The sequence below is a fragment of the Alexandromys fortis genome, unplaced genomic scaffold (assembly GCF_014885135.2).
Source record: "Alexandromys fortis isolate MF-2015 unplaced genomic scaffold, M_Fortis_MF-2015_v1.1 scaffold_4, whole genome shotgun sequence".
Classification (NCBI taxonomy): domain Eukaryota; kingdom Metazoa; phylum Chordata; class Mammalia; order Rodentia; family Cricetidae; genus Alexandromys; species Alexandromys fortis.
Genome location: NW_026067944.1, coordinates 22708930 through 22728240, shown reverse-complemented (window position 1 = coordinate 22728240; position 19311 = coordinate 22708930). Strand labels below are relative to the sequence as shown.

General features: G+C 43.7%; 2 protein-coding genes across 4 annotated transcripts in view; both read right to left on the bottom strand.

Annotated features, from left to right (window-relative positions):
• Positions 1-492: 492 nt before the first annotated feature.
• Positions 493-12097, bottom strand: Nit2 (nitrilase family member 2). The gene is made up of 10 exons (XM_050148705.1): positions 11974-12097; positions 10736-10854; positions 9367-9487; positions 8466-8554; positions 6738-6831; positions 6212-6286; positions 5143-5221; positions 3422-3520; positions 1008-1063; positions 493-764 (listed from the first exon to the last, which is right to left on the bottom strand). The coding sequence occupies exons 1-10, from the start codon at positions 11978-11980 to the stop codon at positions 673-675; spliced, it is 831 nt and encodes a 276-aa protein (XP_050004662.1). The 5' UTR covers positions 11981-12097; the 3' UTR covers positions 493-672.
• Positions 12098-14258: 2161 nt separating this feature from the next.
• The window catches only part of Tbc1d23 (TBC1 domain family member 23), a 55195-nt gene continuing 50142 nt past the window's right edge, over positions 14259-19311 (bottom strand). For all 3 annotated transcript variants that reach the window (XM_050148849.1, XM_050148850.1, XM_050148851.1), the window contains 3 exons: positions 18504-18639; positions 17285-17479; positions 14259-15819 (listed from right to left, as the gene is read on the bottom strand). In XM_050148849.1, coding sequence (XP_050004806.1) covers positions 15738-15819; positions 17285-17479; positions 18504-18639 — 413 coding nt within the window. In that variant the 3' untranslated portion in view covers positions 14259-15737. The remainder of the gene's footprint in view (positions 15820-17284; positions 17480-18503; positions 18640-19311) is intronic.

Below are 19311 nucleotides of genomic sequence, written 5' to 3'. Positions count from 1 at the left end.
AAATAACCATTATGCATTGAATCAGTCGTGTGTTAGAGCAGTGTTGTACATAAAGGTCACAGAGCCACCTGCACACTATTACTGTTTAGAAGTGGCATGTTAAACTACATTGGTTTATGTGTCTGTGGACTTTTTTTTCTATTTGTCTTATTGGTCTTTTGCTTGTTGGTTTTGATTTTCATTTTTGTAGAGATTTTTTGTTTTTGAAAAAAGAGAACAAGGATGAGTGGGGAAGGGGAAAATATTGTATAAAAATAATTTTAATAAAAATATTTTGAAAATGTCATGTTGATGGGATATTAGCACCATGAAAATCAGTGTTCCCACAAAAGTACATTTTCTCAGACAGTTGAGTATCATACCATGACCAGCTCACCACTAGCTACACATACAAAAATGCTTAATCTTCAGTTTGTATTGTGCAAAAGGATCTTAAGACCGAAATGCCCAAGAATCACCAGCCTAAGTAGTTCTTTATCAGAGGAGCTGGAATATTGTTACCAAGCAGATAAAGAAAAATTTTAATTCAATGAGGAGGTTCTGATACATATCAGTGAAAGAATTAACATGTGTAAGACTGGGATCAATTCCCAGCACTGTCCAAAAAAAAGATTTAGTAAAGTTGATCATCGTATAGTGTATATGAGCATAGAGACATTTTAGGCACAAACTTCAGGGCTTCTTTGCCTCCACTGCATAAAGGTCTGCTCTTTTCTGTTTTGAAATGGGGATTTGCTGCCGAACTTCAGCCAGCCTCTTCAGGTCTGCAAAAACAGGAACATGCATGATGAACTGGTTACTAATCAATGAGATTTCTTCGGCAAACTAAAAAGTGAATCAGCAACATTGGCCTTGTCTGGATGCTGTTGACCTGGCATTGGTCTTGGAGTCAATTCAAAGAAAGCCCAGGGAGACAGCCCCAGAGCTCGTCCCTCAGAACCAGCTGCAGCGTGTGGCCTCAGCTGTGGAGACACCAGAAACCTGGACCACAGCTGTGCAGGTCTTACCTATGTCTGAGTACAGGATCATTTCCTCAGTGCCAGCTTTGGTTAGGACCTGTCCCCTGGAGGAGATTGAGAATAGATTGAGATTCAGACACCAGCTGATAATGAAGTTCTCAATATTTTCCTCTGTCTAACAAGAGATTCTAAGATCTAAAACAAGAAAACAGTATGAATTCAGGGTCTATTATATGGTGAACTTGTGGCAGGCACATCCTGTGGAAATAAAGAGCCCTGTGAGGCTTAGTGAGGAAAGTATGGAATGTATTTAATAAACTGCACTGCTAGAAAACAATAACTAGTCTATGATTATAAGTGGGAGAAGAGCTACCAGTAACCAACAGGAACTGCCAAGGAGGGTCTCCATCAGTTCCTCTTGCCCTCCCAGCTGCTGCCACACCTGACAGCAGTGTGGCTGGGCCTGGTCTACTAGGGTTCTCAACCTATAGGTAGGTCGTTAGCCCAAGGGTTACCTAAGACAATAGGAAAACAGATATAATTAGTTATTAAGTAGTAATGAAAATGATTTTATGGTTGGGTCACCACAACATGAGGAATTAAGTCTCAGTATTAGGAACATTGAGAAACCACTGTACTAGCACCTCTACCCTGTGGCTGAGATCCCTGACTTCCTATACTAATGAGTTTCGGTTTCAGATTGGAGGGAAAGACTAGCCCACAAAAGTGGTAAGGGTAGGCCAGATGGTGGCACATGCCTTTAATCCTAGCACTCAGGAGGCAGAGGCAGGCAGATCTCTGAGTTTGGGGCAGCCTGCAAGAGCTAGTCCAGAACAGGTTCCAAGAGCTTCTGAGAAACCCTGTCTTGAAACCCCCTCCCTCCACCAAAGAAAGTGGTAAGGGTCTATATGCTAGCAGGAACAACAGCCCTTCAAAAGACCAGGGGAAGGCTAATCCTGAAAACTATTCCCAGTATCCAGCCTTTTGGCCCAGCTCAGGGGCTCAAAAACACATCTAGAGAAACGATTTATTTGCAAAATATTATGTCATAACAAACCACCTGGGATCACTGACTGTACTTACCAGATAGCCACAAACTCCTGGAAAGGGTGAACTACCAATACATTAATGTCATTTGGTTAAGTCCTTTGTTCTAACTCCCACCTACCTGCCCTGCCAAATTCAAAGTTCTTTCTCTATGTAACTCCCGGCATCTATCACCTCACTGTTGGCATAGGCCTGGGGCACCAAAACCCTTCAGAAGAAATTAAAGGGTAGAACACAGGAGAACTGGTTGTAGAGCTGTCACCAGCATCTAGACAGGAACACGACAGAAGCCAATCTGACCCAGTTCTCCAATGCCCTTAAACCCTGGTGTGTGCAACTTCAGAGAATCAGTCGTCAGTCATATTGTGCAAAGCCTCTACACAGCACACTGGGAGAATCCTCTGGGACCCCCTGGGGATACTTAAACTCTTGCTTTGCTGACTGGTCTATCTATTCTGAAATTGCAGAACTGCTTTCGTGTGTGAGTACATACACAGAAGTACCATAGACTAAAGCCAGCTTTTGACATCCAGAGTTGTAGTAAGGTCACATGTGAGTTGAAATCCTATGTCTATTTTTTATTTTGGTTTTTCGAGACAGGGTTTCTCTGTGGTTTTGGAGCCTGTCCTGGAACTAGCTCTTGTAGACCAGGCCTGCCTCTGCCTCCCAAGTCCTGGGATTAAAGGCGTGCGCCACCACCACCGGCGAAATCCTATGTCTAAACATACACTGTAATCTTACACCTGCAGTTACCGACCATGTGAGTTGTCCATGGGGAAACAACCGTGCTAATGGGCAGGTGTGTTATGTTCATATAATGTTCACAGGGGACAGACCATTAGTTTCCTCTAACCCAATGGTTCTCAACCTTCCTAATGTTGCAGCCCCTTAATATGGTTCCTTATGTTATGGTGACCCCCAGCCATAAAACTTTTTTGTTGCTATTTCATAATTGTAATTTTACTCCTGTTAGGAATCATTAATAATGTAAATATCTGGCATACAGGGTATCTGATATGAGACCCTGTAAAAGCATCGAGACTCACAGATTGAGAGTCATTGCTTTACCTCATTCCTGTCTAATCATTACATGGGGAGTGATGTTTTTGCCTAGTTTCTCATTCCTATCGTAAGACCAGTCATTCAGCCTAAATTTTAGCTAAAAGCTAACTAAGAATTCTGGAATCTCTTACTAAACCAACTGCCTACCCCACTGCTGCTGCCAAGACAAGCAGAAGGGGACAAAGGCCAAGGACTCGATCTGGCAAGCAGGATGGTTTCTTTCTCACGTGGAGGGCAAGTGAGAGCCTCCCTCATACCCGGTGGAGTATGTGTACAAGTGACAGCAGTTGCAGGGGAGGGGATCCTGTGTCATCGTTCAACTTCCAGCTGAGCTCAGCCTAAAACACACTCACCAAGGATCCACAACAGTGCTGTGTCCCCAGGCCACATACGAGGCTTTGTCATCCCGGGCAGGAGAGGCTGTAGCCACGTACACCTGATTATCAACAGCCCTGTATTCAGCAGACAGAAAGCAAATACCTTACACATTGTAGACCTGCAATATGTTTCTACCCAAGTGTATGCAGTTATTTTTTAAAAAAGACAAACAAAAAAACACTAGCAGAAAACACAGGAAAAGGCTTCTGGACCTTAGAATGAGCAATAATTTTGGGGAATAAGACACAAACACAAAACTAGGCACATGAGATTATGTCAAAAGAAGATGCTTCTATACAGCAAATGAAGGTACCAAGAATGGAAAGAAACCCTCTAGAATGAAGAAATATATACAAATACGTAATAACAACTCTTAACAATATCACAAGATAACCCAGTCTGAAAATGGCAAAAAAAAAAAAAAAAAAAAAAAAATCAAAGCATGGTGAAGCATGTCTAATGCCACTAGTCGGGAGGCTGAAGCTAAGTCAGCCTGGGCTACTTACTGGGAGAGCAACAGAGCTAACTAGGTATTAAAAAGAAGCCCACAAATGGTGTTAAAATTCGGAGCCTGAATGTCCACCACAGGGCCATCTGACCTCAGCCCACAGCTGGGAAGGGAGGTGTGTAACTTATAGGAAGTGAGAGGCCCTTGAAAAGCATGTGGACTCCAGCCCTGCCTCTTTTTTTTCTGCCTGGGAAAAAAAGGCCTCCACGACACTCTAGCCAAGTGTGAAATGAAACCTCTGCACGTAGAACCAAGATAAACTTCCCATCCTACGTCACCATGATAGACAGCTGACAAACACAAATGGCCAACATAAATATTTTAAATGCTCACTATCACTAGCCATCAGGCAAACGCAACTCAAAACCACGGTGACCATGCCTCACTCTAGTTCCAATGGCTCATATCAAGAAGCCTAAGGGTAATAAATCCCGGAGAGAGTGTGGGGAAGAAAGCCACTGGTGGGACTGTGAGTTAGTACAGCCATTGTGGAAACACTAGTTTCCCCCAAAGTTAAAGACAACATGTGCTCCGGAAATCCTACTAAAAGTTATAAATCCAAGCAAAACAGAACAGCACATGAAAAGAAACCATCTGAACCCCAGTATGCTGGGCTATTCACCACAGCCAAGAAATAGGAATACCCTGTGTCTTAGCTGACCTATGTACAACAGAATGGCATTAGCCATTGCAAATGCATGGAACTGGAGGTCACAAGGCTGGTGAAATAGTCCAGGCACACACGTGTGCACACGCACATACACAAACACAAAGGAAAAGAGAAAAAGGCACATGTACAATCTAAAACTGATCTTATAAGCCAGGAATGATGATGGTGCCATGGCCCTTTAACCCTAGCATCTCTTGAGGGCACTGCTAATGGCATTGGAGTTGGTACCCAGCAGAGCTCTCTGAAGATTCACCTGTTCTAAGTGCATTTTTTTTTTTTTTGGTTTTTCAAGACAGGGTTTCTCTGTGGCTTTGGAGCCTGTCCTGGAACTAGCTCTGTAGACCAGGCTGGTCTCGAACTCACAGAGATCCGCCTGCCTCTGCCTCCCGAGTGCTGGGATTAAAGGCGTGCGCCACCATCGCCCGGCATTTGGATGCCAGGGCTGGCTGTGTCAAGGGCAGAATTGCATTTAAGGCTGATACTTCCATCAGCAGTGAGATGCTTGAGTCCTTTCTTACCGGGCTCGCTGGAGCAACTCCCAGTGGGCTGGTCCAGTGGTCAAATTGAATGCTCCAGGGTACACCAAGAGCTGACAGCCTCCAGGCGTGAAAGACAAAAAGCAATGGTGAACACTTGAGGACTCTGGTCCCTCCCTTTATTCCTTATCCAGCAGAGCCAAACAAACCTTTCCATATACAGAAAGAGGTCAGTCTGTAAAAGAGCCAAATACGGCTCTGAAGTATAGAGCTATTCCTATAAAGTACAGCCGGGAGAAAACTAAGATGATGACTGACGTCAGAACTTGTGCCTTCTGTTTTAAAAAGTAGAGCTGTAATCAACATGTTGCTCAACACCAAAAGGTCAGCACCACATAGTGGAGAACTGTGTGACGTGATCTTCCGACTGACTGGAACAATACAGCTCCAGACGCTGTGAAGCCCAGAACGCACACACCTCATCTGCTAAGCAGCTCTCGGATCATCCAGACCAAGGCACTTAGTTAGGTGCCAACGGTTTCAGCCTAGTAACCCCCAGGCTACTGGGAAGTGCTGCACACTCTGAGACGTGCTTTGTAAGTTTCTCCTTAATCCTCCCTCGGAGCAGTTCGGAGTGATCTAGAACCCACACCTCTTCAGAGAGGGAAAATGATTGATCAAAGTGCTGTGCCGACTAAGGGCAAGAAGTGAGAACCAGAACTCGGGTCTCCTGACTTGGCTCATTGAGTACTGAAATCCGAGAGAGCACAGACCACTGCTCCATTTCCAGTGGGCTCCACATAACAACACAGTGATAGGAGAGATTCAAAGTGCAGAGAGGATATTCGGGAGCAAGCTTCTGCCTTAGCTACCCAGTGTATGAGGTCACGCCCCCTCAAACCATATCGTCAGCGGAAGTCTGTTTAGCAAACTGGTGTGAAGAGCTGGCCATGAATACATTAACACTCTACATCTGAGATTTTGGGCATTTGTCCAAATGTTCTGTGATTTTCTTTTTTGGGCAATTTTCTGTTAAGGGCTCCCTTCTTGCCACAGGATCCCAGAATCAGACCTCCCAGGAGCTTCCTAACCGTGTGTAGTATTGTCTCACCTCTCTGCGCGTAGATCTGTGCCAGCTCGGCAAAGCGCATATCGTAGCAGATGCCCAGGCCCACTCTGCAGTAAGCTGTTTCCAAACAGAAGATGCACACATGAGAAGTGAGTCTCCTGTAGCATGGGGCAGCAGGGTAAACCTCTGATCACAGAACACTGACAGGGGAAGAAACACAGGACTCCTACACAGAGACCATTTGTATGTTCAACCCTACTGGGACATCATCTCAGGCCAGCTGTGGGAAGTTCCTTGTGAGTAATCCACATTATCTAAGTAGGGTGTATCAATCGTGGCCCAACAAGAACACTCTGGATGCTATGGTCAGGCAGCCGTAACCCAATGGAAGAGAAGTATCATGTCAAAATGGGTTTCCATTCTGTTCAAACTTTCTAGACTGTTTGCTTTCCTCCATTCTGAACTTCTAGTAAAGCAATAGGAAAGAGTTGGGGACAGACATAAAAGGAAAAGTACTTGCTCTTTTCTGGGATTACTACTAGAAGAGGCAAATTTATGTGGTACGTACGAGTATCAAATGTGGAGAGACTATCACCAGGACTCAATGTTTTAGATTCTTGAAATGTAATTTTCCCAGGAACATCGATGTCAAACAGATGGATCTGCATCATACATAATCGATTGGTTATTACCCCTTTCCACAGGCCTCCCTGCAGCAGCGGCTCAGATATGGAAATACTCAAGACTGACAATACAAACATCTCCCAGTCTGCCCACACTGCCCTACCAGCTGCCTGACATCCAAGCCCCATCTTATTGCTGTGTGAGATTTCAGGCATGGTATTAAATAATAAGTTTAAGTAATCTTGTAGTTAAATAATAGCATTAAATCCTCTTGTTTCCAGTCTCGGAAGGAAGAGGTTTCCGATCTTACTATTCTATACTACTCTATTTACAGGGAATGGGGAAATGGTGTCTGGTTTGTAACCTGCTTTCCGCAGCTGCGGAAGCTGTGCAGGCTCCTCATGGGCTGTAATGTGTTGCTCTTACTCACTCTAAAGGCTAAGGAAGATTTCCCAGAATCAGAATTAAACTGACAAAACTGGCAAAAGAGGAAAAGACATTTGGGAGGCAGAGACAGCTGTATGTCTGTAAGTTTGAGGCCAGCCTGGTCTACAAAAATAGCCAGGGCTATGTAGAGACCCTGTATCAAAACAAAACAAAACAAAACAAAACACCAACGACAAAGAAAACAAAAAGAATGAGCAGCATTTAAAAACAGGTAAGCGGGATGATGGCACATACTATAACTAAGAACTTATCCTAGAACTAAGGATGCTCAGACATGGGGATTGCCACAAGTTTGAGGCCAGTCTGGACCACTTTAATTTAATTTAATTTAAAGCCAGCCTAGTTACAAAGAAAGATTTTGTCTGAAAACAAAAATAAGATCCAGGTAAAACTTTACAAAGCAAAGTCAGTAATGCATCTCCTCCAAATAAAGTCTTTTTTGTTTTTGTCCTCCCCAAGACAAGGTTTCTCTGTGTAGTCCTGGTTGTCCTGGAACTTGCTCTATAGACCAGGCTGGCCTCAAACTCAGAGATCCGCCTGCCTCTGCCTCCCAAGATCTGGGATTAAAGGCGTGCGCCACCATCACCTGGCTAAAATGAGCTTTTCCCCAGCAGAGCAAATGTGGCTTGATATCAGAAAATCAACTGATGTAATTCATTACATTAGCAAAAGGAACAGGCATAGGACCCCAAGGATGTCTGCTGAGTGGTGTTAGTAAACTTACGCTGAGGGGAGGTGGCAGACAGTGACTGAACTGTTGCCAAGCCTCACCCAGGCTACGAAAGCACTCCAGCACTGAGGGACCTCCAGCCTGTAACTGGTGAACGTCTCCAACAACCATGACTTTAAAAAAACAAGACAGCAGGACTCTTCTCATCTAATAGTCATACTAAACAACCCTAAAACAACCATCATATTCGGGGCACAATGGCGAACGTGTGCACCCCGGTGTGGGAAATGAGAAAAGCACACCTATTATTTAACGGTATTCCTGAGATCCCACATGAAGCAACAAGAAGAAGGACCGAAATATGGAAGCAGGGGAAAGAGAGGATGGAGCTGTTTTTCTCAGATTATATAATCGAAATTAAATGAGGAACACTGATGAGTAAGTTCAGCAACGTTGCTACATATAAACCAGTAGTCTAAAGATGAATTATAATTTCTACATCCTAGCAAGAAACAGAAAATGAAAGGTGATAAGATTTGTGCACCCTCTACTGACCTTCCTGTGCTTTACCAATAAACTCCCATCAGGCCCAAACACAGCACAGGTGTTATACAGCTTCCCAGCATCCTCTTCAGGGATGGAGCCTTTCCTCGAGAGAAATACATAGTCACGCCAAACGGTAACAAAAAGGAACAGGCCAATAGCTTTGTGATACTAAGTAAACACCTAGGAAACAGGCATTTGGGTCCAGTAACTAAGCATTCTTTTCCCCCTTGATATTCTTTCGGGGATTAAACTCCAAATTATTGATAATCTATAATTAGGCCAGATGTCAGAGGACGGTTTAAAAAATAACCAAACTGCCCCTGAAATTCAACCACGGCATTGTGCAACAGTTAATATGTAACGTCAGAGCAAAATCAGGAGCGCCCCATTGCTCAAATTCATCATCTTTCAACAGCACTGAATCCTGAGGCCCCAGGATAAAGTTAAGACCCAAGCCTTTCCGCATCACAGAACCGATTCCACACACACCTGTGCGCTGACACCACCTGTTCAATTACCCTGAATCAGCACACAGAACAGAGGTGAGGTCTCTCTGGCCACACCGTTTCTAGGCATTCTGTTTACAGGGGAACTCATCAGGACCGGGTCGGTGTGATTCTTCCTATGCTGTCTACTAGGACTCTTGCATACATAACTAACTTAACTCCCCGTTGAAGTACAGCCATCTCTGGTCGAGGAGATTAATCTAAGTGGGGGAATTCTGCTCATAACCATGCTGAACTTGCAGTTTTCACACTTTAGTGCATCCTGAAGTGTATCCCTAGCTGATCTTGAATTTACCATCCTTCTGCCTCTGCTTTCCAAGGGCTGAAATGTGTTAGTTTAGATGTAACAAACGTCACCCTAATGCTTTTACTGTTTACATGTTACACCACAGGGAAGAAGTTACCTCCGATGAGATAAATGCCATTCTCCTTTGCTGCTTCCGCAAGCTTCTGGGTGGACTCGCCAGGAATCTTCTCTGCGTATTCTGGAAAGTAGTTTGTTCCATACGGAGAATTAAAGCACTCCTGGGTTAGTGTTAGAGGAGAAAAGGGGCAAAGCGTTTAAAATTCTGTGGAAAGTGGAAACGCGGAGCTTCCAACTCTTGTCCGGTGTGAGCCAGTTAAAACACAATCAGGAAAAGGCCTAGGGCTAAACAACGTACAATCAAAGGCAGACAGGCAATTAATTACCCCCAGGGAGGACAGAGGAAAGAAATCATTCTAGTGACCCTGGCCAGTTCCTGGGCATCCAGGCACACTATAAATCAGGTCTATTCAGTGATTTTGAATACTGAGATGAATTCTGGAGTTCAAAATTATACTGATTACATAAAGCAACAAAACTTATGCATAAAAAGTTCGGAAAGCCACAGAAGTGCAGCGGCTTCAGTAACTGCACCAAGCTGTCCCTAATCCCGCTTTGGCGCTATCCTTTGATCCTTGGTGTCCCTTACGGACGGGAAAAGTGGATGAGGATGAAACAAAGACAGGACTAGGTCACAGACACCAAGAAAGACAACAACAACACACACACACACACACACACACACACACACACACACACATAACGTGCGTCTGCCTTCAACAGTTCTCTGACACCTTTAATCCCAGCACTCAGGAGGCAGAGGCAGGTGGATCTCTGAGTTCAAGGCCAGTGTGATCTACAGAGAGAGTTCAGGACAGCCAAGGCTACACAAAGAAACGAAAAAAGGGAGGAAGGAGGGCGGGCGGGAGGGAGGGAGGGAGAACTGAATTGGTCCTACAGAATGACATCAAAGACTGACTTCTGGTCTCTCAGGGCGTGCACACACACACACACAATTAACAAGATTCCCTTTGTTAAAGATTACTGCTTATCCAGGAACTCCAAAGCTGACCCTGTACTGACCACCAAATTGGATACAATCTTCAACTAAAGCCAAAACAATTTTTCAAAACAATGCCAAAACAACATGGTCTGACCTTAAACATGACGACAGAAAGCTTTAACTATGTAAGGAACAAAGTCGGCATACAGGCCCTGAAAGTGTTATCTTTAGATCATTTCCTCAAACCTTGTTTTCCTCATCTGAACATAGTAGGTGATCCTGTTCTAACTGTAACAATGTTAGACATCTCAGGATAAAGATCTCTGCTCGTCTTTGTGACAGAGGAGACACACACAGAACAAGACATGGTTGGAGCTGGGGCACACGAGGACCACCACCACCGCTGGCAAACACCACTGAGGCAGGTCCACAGCTCCTAAAAAAGGCCGGCTGTCCCCATACTTACGGGCAGGGAGACTACTTTGGCACCTTGTTTTGCTGCCTCCCGTACTAGGCTACAAGCCCGGGAAACGTTATCTGATTTAATGGCAGAAACGTGAAGCTGGATGAGGGCCAATCGAAAAGCTGAGGACAAAGACAGAAGGAGACGGTCATCAGATCTGCCCACTTTGTTCAGCCAGACCCAGGATTCTCAAACAGGGCGTCTGGCAATGTTTGGACATGGTTCTGATCGTCACAACTACTGAAAATCTAAAGGACAGATCACACTGACAAAACCTGGCTTCTGATGAAGGCCAAAATGATCGTTTAAAGTATAAAAACTACGATCTCTCATTTTTTTTTATTTATCCTAAATATATATGGTTAGAAGCTACATTTAGCCCTGAATATCTCTTGCTGAACAGTGCCAGATCTGAATTAAAAGAAACCAAAACCCGCCATTACTTTCAGGTTAACACACCTTGAGCTGTGACAACCACAGTTCACACAAAGTCACTGAGGTCTTCCTAAACCTAGGAAGCTGGCTGTCTATGCTTCTGAAGGGAGGCTACAACTCACTTCGGTTTTGCTTCTATCGTCCACTCTCCCACAAGTCACTCTAGGGACAAGGGCCCCAGCCAGGCTTGGGGCTGGTGGAAAGCGCCCTCTGCAGGCTGGAGCAGGGAAAACCCTCCACTGGGGTCCTCCACTTATTGCTTCACTTTCTCAAGGAGCGATAATGGCTTTGGAGGTCCCTGGCAGCCCTAATAATCTTCATAAATTTTCAAGAACGATGACCCAAGGGGAGGGACGCAAAACACCGCGAGTGAAGGGCCCAATGTGGGAACCACATTTAAATGAGCACGCCGGGTCATGGCACCAATAAACACAGCAGTGGGAAGTCTGCACCAAGTCACTGGACTCAGTGGCTCATGAAGCTAACATATGAACTGTGAACTGAGATGCGACTAGCCATCCTGCTAGGCGAAGGAATTCGGGCCACTAAATCTGAAAGCATCACCCACCCCACAGCTCTGGGCTCCCACGGGGCAGGACGCCTGGCCCGGAGGCCTGTGCTCGCACGGCTCGCGGCCTCACTACCCCGGGCTTCCCCGAGCAGCCCCGGCTCCGAGCCGAGGACACCCGAGTGCCGGTGGCTCAGGCGGGCCGGGGGACGCGAGGGCCCAGCCGGCTCTTCTGCACCGCCGCACCGAAGCCTCGGCTCCTGCGGGGAGCTCGACGACTAGGCCGCGAGCCACTTACTAGCCATAGCTCTTCTTCGGAGCACCAGGAGCGACGGACGGGAGGCGACCAGTCAATCCCTTGGCCGAGCGTGGGAGGCGGGGCTGAGCAGCGTGCAGAAGGGGCGTGGCCAAGAGCTGGGCCAGGGGCGGGGCCTCGTTGAGTTTGGTGCCCTAGGTGTTTGGCTTTGCTGTTGTTTTGGGCTCTGTTGTTAGGCTGGTAAGGACCGGGCTTGAACATGTTCAGCACCTGTCTACCGCTGAACTACATCTCGGCTCTGCACTAAAAATGGCTCACTCTTTGCGCTAGAATACATCAAAAAGAAAGATATAATTAGAAATTCTTTAAATAGGACCTCCAGAACCTAGGGCAAAGAGGAGGGGCCTACATTATAGTGCTGGGCCATAAATGGTTAAGGAGTGGTCCCTTTTGGGTAGAAAGACTCTTTATGTGGCAAAAAGAACTGAAATTTCAGGTTGGATCACAGCAGTGGCCGAGGTAATGACTGCTACCTGCTGTCAGGCTTAAGGAGGTGCACCTGGTTGGTTTAAGCTAACTGGACTTTAGAAGCTTGCTCCAAGGAGCCGGAAGAGATGGAGAGTTGGTGCTAGGCGGTATTCTAAGACTTGACGTTTGTATTTATTATTTAATTCGCTGTTTTTTTTTTAATATCACCACACAGGGGTTCTTAAGATTTATTTGTGTACAGTTGTTCGGCCTGCAGGCCTAAAGAGGGCACCAGATCTTATCATAGATGGTTGTGAGCCACTATGTAGTTGCTGGGAAATTGAACTCAGGACCTCTGGAAGTACAGTCAGTGCTCTTAACCGCTGAGCCTTCTCTCCAGCCCCATCTCTGTTTGTTTCCATTTTTTTGGGGCTCTTCTGCTTTTCAGACAGGGTCTCCTGTAACCCAGGCCTTTTAATTTACTATGTACCTTAGAGCCGCCTTGACTCTTTCTCCTCATGCTCCAGCTTCTGAATGCAGGGACTGAGTAGTGTACCTCATCCAGCTACACCGCTTTCTAATGTTTCCAGTGGTCAGGGGCAAAGTACGTGCCTTGTCACATTTGCAGAGCGTGGAAGCAAGAGGATTATGGAGCTGGGACAAGACAGAAACAACAGAAAGCCTGAAGATCAAATCCCCCTAAAGAAAACTTGGCCAAAGAGCATCCAGTGGGGGCTGAGCTTTTACAAACTTTGGGGTGTGGTATCTCTGGGGGAAAAGAACGAACCAGAAACAGCTGTTTAAAAGGGTCAATGCATGGGTTGGAGAGATGGCTCAGTGGTTAAGAGCACTTACTGCTCCAGTTTAGTTCCCAGCACCCACATCATATCTCAAAGGGCTCACAGAATCATCTTTTACATCTCTGTTAAGAACCTGGAGACACTATGGAAGACAGGTAAAGAATTATGAGCTGGAAGAAGGTGTGTGTGAGTGGGTTGCAGTATTGCCTTATTTCATCCGATATAACATTCACCCCATCTCCATCTTGCACTAGAAAATGCATTGACCTGGTTAGCCATGACAACTATTCCAGAGAAAGCCAGGTCTACAGAGATGGATCTTTAAAGGGAAAGTATCAGCTTAGTAACCCCAAGGCCAAGTTCTCTGCACAAGGAGATTTATTTGGGCCAGAGGGACAGAGGGCAGGGAATAAGAGTGAAACACCAGAGACAGAGGATGAGGGAGAAGGGAAAGAGAACAAGGGAAAGGGGGCAGGAGTATTTGTTCCAGAGGGACAAAGGACTGCCTCTGGGTAGAGGAGACAGATGTGGTGCCCAGATGAATGGCAGTTTGTAAAAATACAAGGGAAAAGCCTGTGTTAGGGTGAGATGTTTAATTTTAATTTGGCATGTTAATGAGGTGAGCCAGAGGGGGCTTTTGATTGGTGAATTTCAGTACTTGAAGTGCTGAACCTTGGTAGTCAAATTAGCCTCATGAGGAGGAAGTGGCCATTTTAGGAATGTAATCTAACTTTTTTTTTTTTTTTTTTTAGCAAAGCAGGAATGGGGGAGAAGGACAAGGTCTGCCAGAGCAACATCCACCAAGGCCAAACTGGCCATAGTCCCTTTAGATCTACTGATCTGTCCCAGTAAAGAGAGGAGGAAAGGGTGCAGGGCCATCACTTCCTGAGCTCGAGGGATCCTCCTGCCTCTGTCTTCTTTTTTTTTAACCCCAGTACCCAAATAATGTTATTAGTTTTAAAATACCCAGGGGACATGAACGGAAATAGGAATATAGCAGAAATGTTTAATCTGCACATAAGACACAAATAAAAACGGCCTTGAGAACAGAAGTTTTGAGCAAACTGTATCAGTTTATTTACAGGTGTGATTTATAAACAGTAACACAAACATCTTTACATTAATATTATGAAAAAAGTCCCACAGCTGAGATGGTTGAAAAATGAGACTTCAGGACATTTCAAAGAGGGTGTCAAGAAAACGGAAAACTGCAATACAACAGTTGGGGGAGTGTTATGAATATCAAGTACTGCACAGGTGCAATTTCATGCAAATGTCTTCAACCACTCAAATAAATTGTTCATATTTAGATATTAGGATAAAGTTTTTAATTGTGTTATCTTTATTTCACTTGATTTCCATTAAGCAAATTAAAATAACTGGCTACTAGTGGGGCACATCTGGATATTTCTATCAACCAACCCCTTAGAGAGCATCTATTACATTTTATAACATGGCAGGTTATAGTTACTATTTTTCAAACAGATTTTATGAAAATCATCCCATGGTCCCAAAGCTGTTTCTGGATCCCTCATCGCATGTGACTGATATGGGCCACAGAGATGAATCTGAGCAAGCGGCAAAACAGCTGCCCCAGCTGTGCCGGGATAAAGAATACAAATAGTTCCAACTACTGAAATTTTACTGAGAAGACAAAAATCAAAAGAAAATATTTAGAGAGTGATAGAAAAACACCGAAATTTCTATGGCTCGCTGATTATCTGTCTTTTAACTGGACGTCACTGTGGTCACGGATGTTCATCTCATGACATAAACTGAAATATCCTGGACCAAATGGACCAAGTAATAAAGGCCAATGACATTTTTACAGATACAATCTTGTCCCCAAATGCTAATCTGAACCTTAACATGCCTACTTACTTCTGATCCTGTTAACTGTTTCTTAGCAACCACTGGGAAGGAGATTAGAGTCTGTGAGGCAATTAGTCACCAAATAATCCCCACTGGCGTGGAGAAGCGAGACTGAGGCTGCAGGGCTTATAGAGCTATGGGCTCTGTTTTGAGCTGGCTATGATCTCCATCCATTCCATGAAGCAGACTTCAGTCTTTTTAAGAATAGAAACAGTCAGTTAATCATTCCTCTATACTTTTAATTTTCCCATATTGCTCTTTGTAGCAAGACCCAATGTCGCAATTAACTCTCTAAATTTCAGTGAAGACATTGCAAATATGGATGTGTACGGCTGTTTCCAAACCTGAAAAGGATGCATGCCTCTTAAAACAGCTCTTCAAAACAGAACTGCATTCTGTGCCCCGATCCGTAGGGCACAAGGCCAGTTACTTCAAAGTCATTTAATAACTGACCTTTATAATAAATCATCTTATAAAACCAAAGATGCAAAAGAAATTTTTAAAAAAGTGTACCCATCCCAAGATTGATTACAGTAATTTGCCTTTGACCCCTCTACTCAGGCACCCCATGAGCAAATGAAAGGTCTCTGAGGGTATTGAGTCAGGAAATATATTTTCATGTTTCTCTTGGTTGCCTTAATTTCACTTAAATAGCTTTCTTTTACATTAGCTTTCCAAAGCGTCCAACACTTTCATGATCTGCTGCTTTATGGCTCTGGTAGCATCTCCTGCATTCGGAATCAAATACCTATGGGAGAAAAGACACAGCTATGTATTAATACAGCACCTCCGCTTCAGGGTCTGCTGAGAGGTCACCTCTGATGAGGAGCTTGCCTTGATCCCCGATGCTTGCAGAGATGCCCTCCTGTGTACTCCCACAAACTTGCCTCAACAGATAAGCAAAACGTTATTTGAAAATCTAAAAGTCAAAGTGATATGGTTTTTCATATAAGAATCTCTGAACTGCCAATAAGTATATATAATGTCCAAATGGAACATAGGTAAAATATTACACTTGCTGTGGTGATTTGAAGGAAAATGGTGAACAAAAGGAGTGCCCTTGTTGGAGTAGGTAAGCCCTTGTTGGAGGAAGTGTGTCACTATGGGGGTGGGCTTTGAGAACTCCTATGCTCAAGCTACTCCCAGTGTCGCAGTTTACTTCCTGTTGCCTGCAGATCAAGAGGTAGAACTCTCAGTTCCTTCTCCAGCACCATGTCTGCCTGTGCCACTATGTCCTTCTGTGAAGATAATGGGCTAAACCTCTGAAATTGTAAGCTATCCCAATTAAATGTTTTCCTTATAAGAGTTGTCATGGTCATGGTGTCTCTTCACAGCAATAGAAGCCCTAAGCCCTAAGATGTAATTTAATCAGTTACAATTTGATGACTTTCAATTCCAAAGAAAATGACGACTCTGACCTTAAGCAAATTAAGCTGTCTAAAACAGATTCAAACCACCTCAGCTTACATTTTGATGATGTAAGCTAATGAAAATAAAATACCAACTTAGCATTCTAGGACCAATCTAGTTCACTGGAAATCAGAACATAGTGTAGCACTTGTATAGCACGTTTACTAAAAGTAGTCAATTTATGTATGTGCATGTGTGTATACACACGTGGGTAGACATGTGTGCATGTGTGTGTCTGTGTACGCAGAAACAGAAGAGGGTACGAGATGTCCTGCAGGCGGAGGTACAGCATCTGTGAACTGCTGGACATGGCTTCTGGGTGCTGGGACCTGAGCTCTAGGCCTCAAGCCCAGAGCAGAGTGTGTACCATTGCCTTATTTCTTATTGTTTTATTTTTATGTTACACTTACTTATTTTGTGTATGGGGGGTGCTCATGCCATGCAGTGTTAAGTGGAGGTCAGGAGAGTTGGTTCTCTCCCTCTACCATGTAGATCTCAGGGATTTCACTCAGTTGCCAGGCTTGGCAACAAGTGCCTTCATCTGCTCGGCCATCTCTCTCAACCTCTAGATTATTTTTAAGGATCCTGGTGCCAACAAGTTTTTGAAATTTGCTACAGCATTAGTGAAATCATGCACCAAAGTTGAAGCCAAATATGAACAAGTATTAGGAAGAAGACAACAAAGGGTACTGTCCCTAAAGGGGAGGGCTTCAGGGTCCTATTCCAACACCCACTCACCAAAATCAAGAAGGAAACTGTTTAATGACTTGTATTCATTCAGATCTTATAAAAAAAAAACTTACCTTTCAATAGCCAGGATTTCTATCCCAGAAGCACTGCTGTTTCCATACTTGAAGGTAATCAGCTCAGGATGTTTTTTTTTGGAGGTAATTTTAACTACAGAATTTAGTGCTTGTCGGGACTGGATGTAAGCCAGTCCTTTCCGAGAAAGAATCTCCCGTAAGCAGTACATATGTGTTGCAGTAACCAACAGGTGACTTGAAAAACAGAAGGTTTAAATGAATGTGATTCAAAGCAGTCATGTTATTTCAACAGCTCCAATTATAAGGAAATTCAACTTTCTTGAACTTATTTCTGAGTTATCTATGAAGCTATTCTACAAACAAGCTACATATTTTTAAGTTCATGCAAAATTGTTGTTAATCAATAATACCACAACTATTTACGAGTTTTATAGTTAAAAGTCCAGTACAATATATATAAATAATTTTTAACTCAAATGGACTATCCTGCCATTCTCAAGATTTTTAACAGAATTATCTATTCCCAAAGTATTCTCTGACTACACACTATAGCCTAATATCAAAAGCCACTAGGCAATTTTTGGGTATATATATATATTTGGGTATATATTATATATTTGTAATATTCTGCAACTAAATCCTAAAGACAAAATGGGCATAGATTGAAAAACAAAAACCAAAACCAGCAAACCCCAAAAGCTCACTTTTATCATAATAATAAGGCAAACTCTCAGCCGTGCCTAGACTGTGAAGCACTTTGCGAGCTAACTGCAAAGTCTGCAGGGAGAAGGTAATGTCCGAACATACACTGGATGAGCAGAGCAGTGGCGGACAATGCAGGGTGGCCCCAGAAGAGTAAGGAGACTAGCCAAGTCAACTTGGGAACACTGAAAATTCCAGGGTCTCAGTGTTGGGCAACATCAACTGAATAACATTCAGATGAAGTAATGACTTTAGAATTACATAAAAATACGTTTGGGGAGTTGCTTCTTCCTGACCTGAGTGTGTGTTACATTTATGGGACCCTGAAGGGAGGCCAAAAGCCGGCATATCCAGGAGAGGCGTTCAATGTACTCAATGTTTTGTCTCAGAATTTTCAAACTACAGGTTACTTAAAAACTTTAAAAACCGAGACACCTAAATCAAGTCGACAGTAGGAAGTTATGTGTTTTCGCACTTGAGTAAGAGTCCCTTGCTATTACTTTTATATCAACTTCGCCCAATTCGAGTTTATTTCTAAAGACATTTTCAAAAGTACCTGGGAAACATATGTCCACTTTCTTTGACTTCTTTGCAGGGAAAATGATGCTTGATGTCTGGCTTGTTTATCCAGGTCTGAATGTTTACGATCTCTTTTCTGTCTTCATCTGACATTGAAGAACTGTCAATTTCATCTAGGAAGAAAGAAAAGCACTAAACAGGGGCATTAGCACCTCAAACACATCTAAGAAATCTGACATTGTTTGGTGTGTGTTGTACTCAGGAGAGAGAGAAAAGCCATTCTAACCCTCCTGGCTATATTATGGAATATTAGAAACAACAATTTTACGGTAGGAAAGTCAGGTCAGACTACTGAGGGTGCATACTCAAGAGTTCTGGTAAGAAGAACACAGCTATGATCTGCCTGTCAATCAGCATCTCTCGAAGCAAAGGAGGCCACGCTCCCCGCCTTAGTCAGTTTCTGATTTTTAAATAAAAAATAACACTAAATTCAACCTGAAATACATCAGGGACATATTTTTTTTCATGAAAAAAAAAACAACCCAACATTCTAATTTTGTTTTTCTAATGTAAGAAAAAATAATTACAGTACCTAGGGTCAATAATTATAAATGTTCCTCCCTTGGTTTGCATATGTGTGTTCCTGTGAGGGCACGTGAGTGTGCAAGCGCCTGTGGAGGTCAGGGGATAACTCTGCTCTCAACCCTCAGAAGCCAACTATACTTTTTATTTTCATAGCCATTGATTTCCTTCTTATTAAAATATTTTTATTTTTATTTTTGTGCATGTGTGTGTCAGTGTATGCCATGTGTGGGGATGCCTGTAGAGGCAGGAGAGAGAGCACT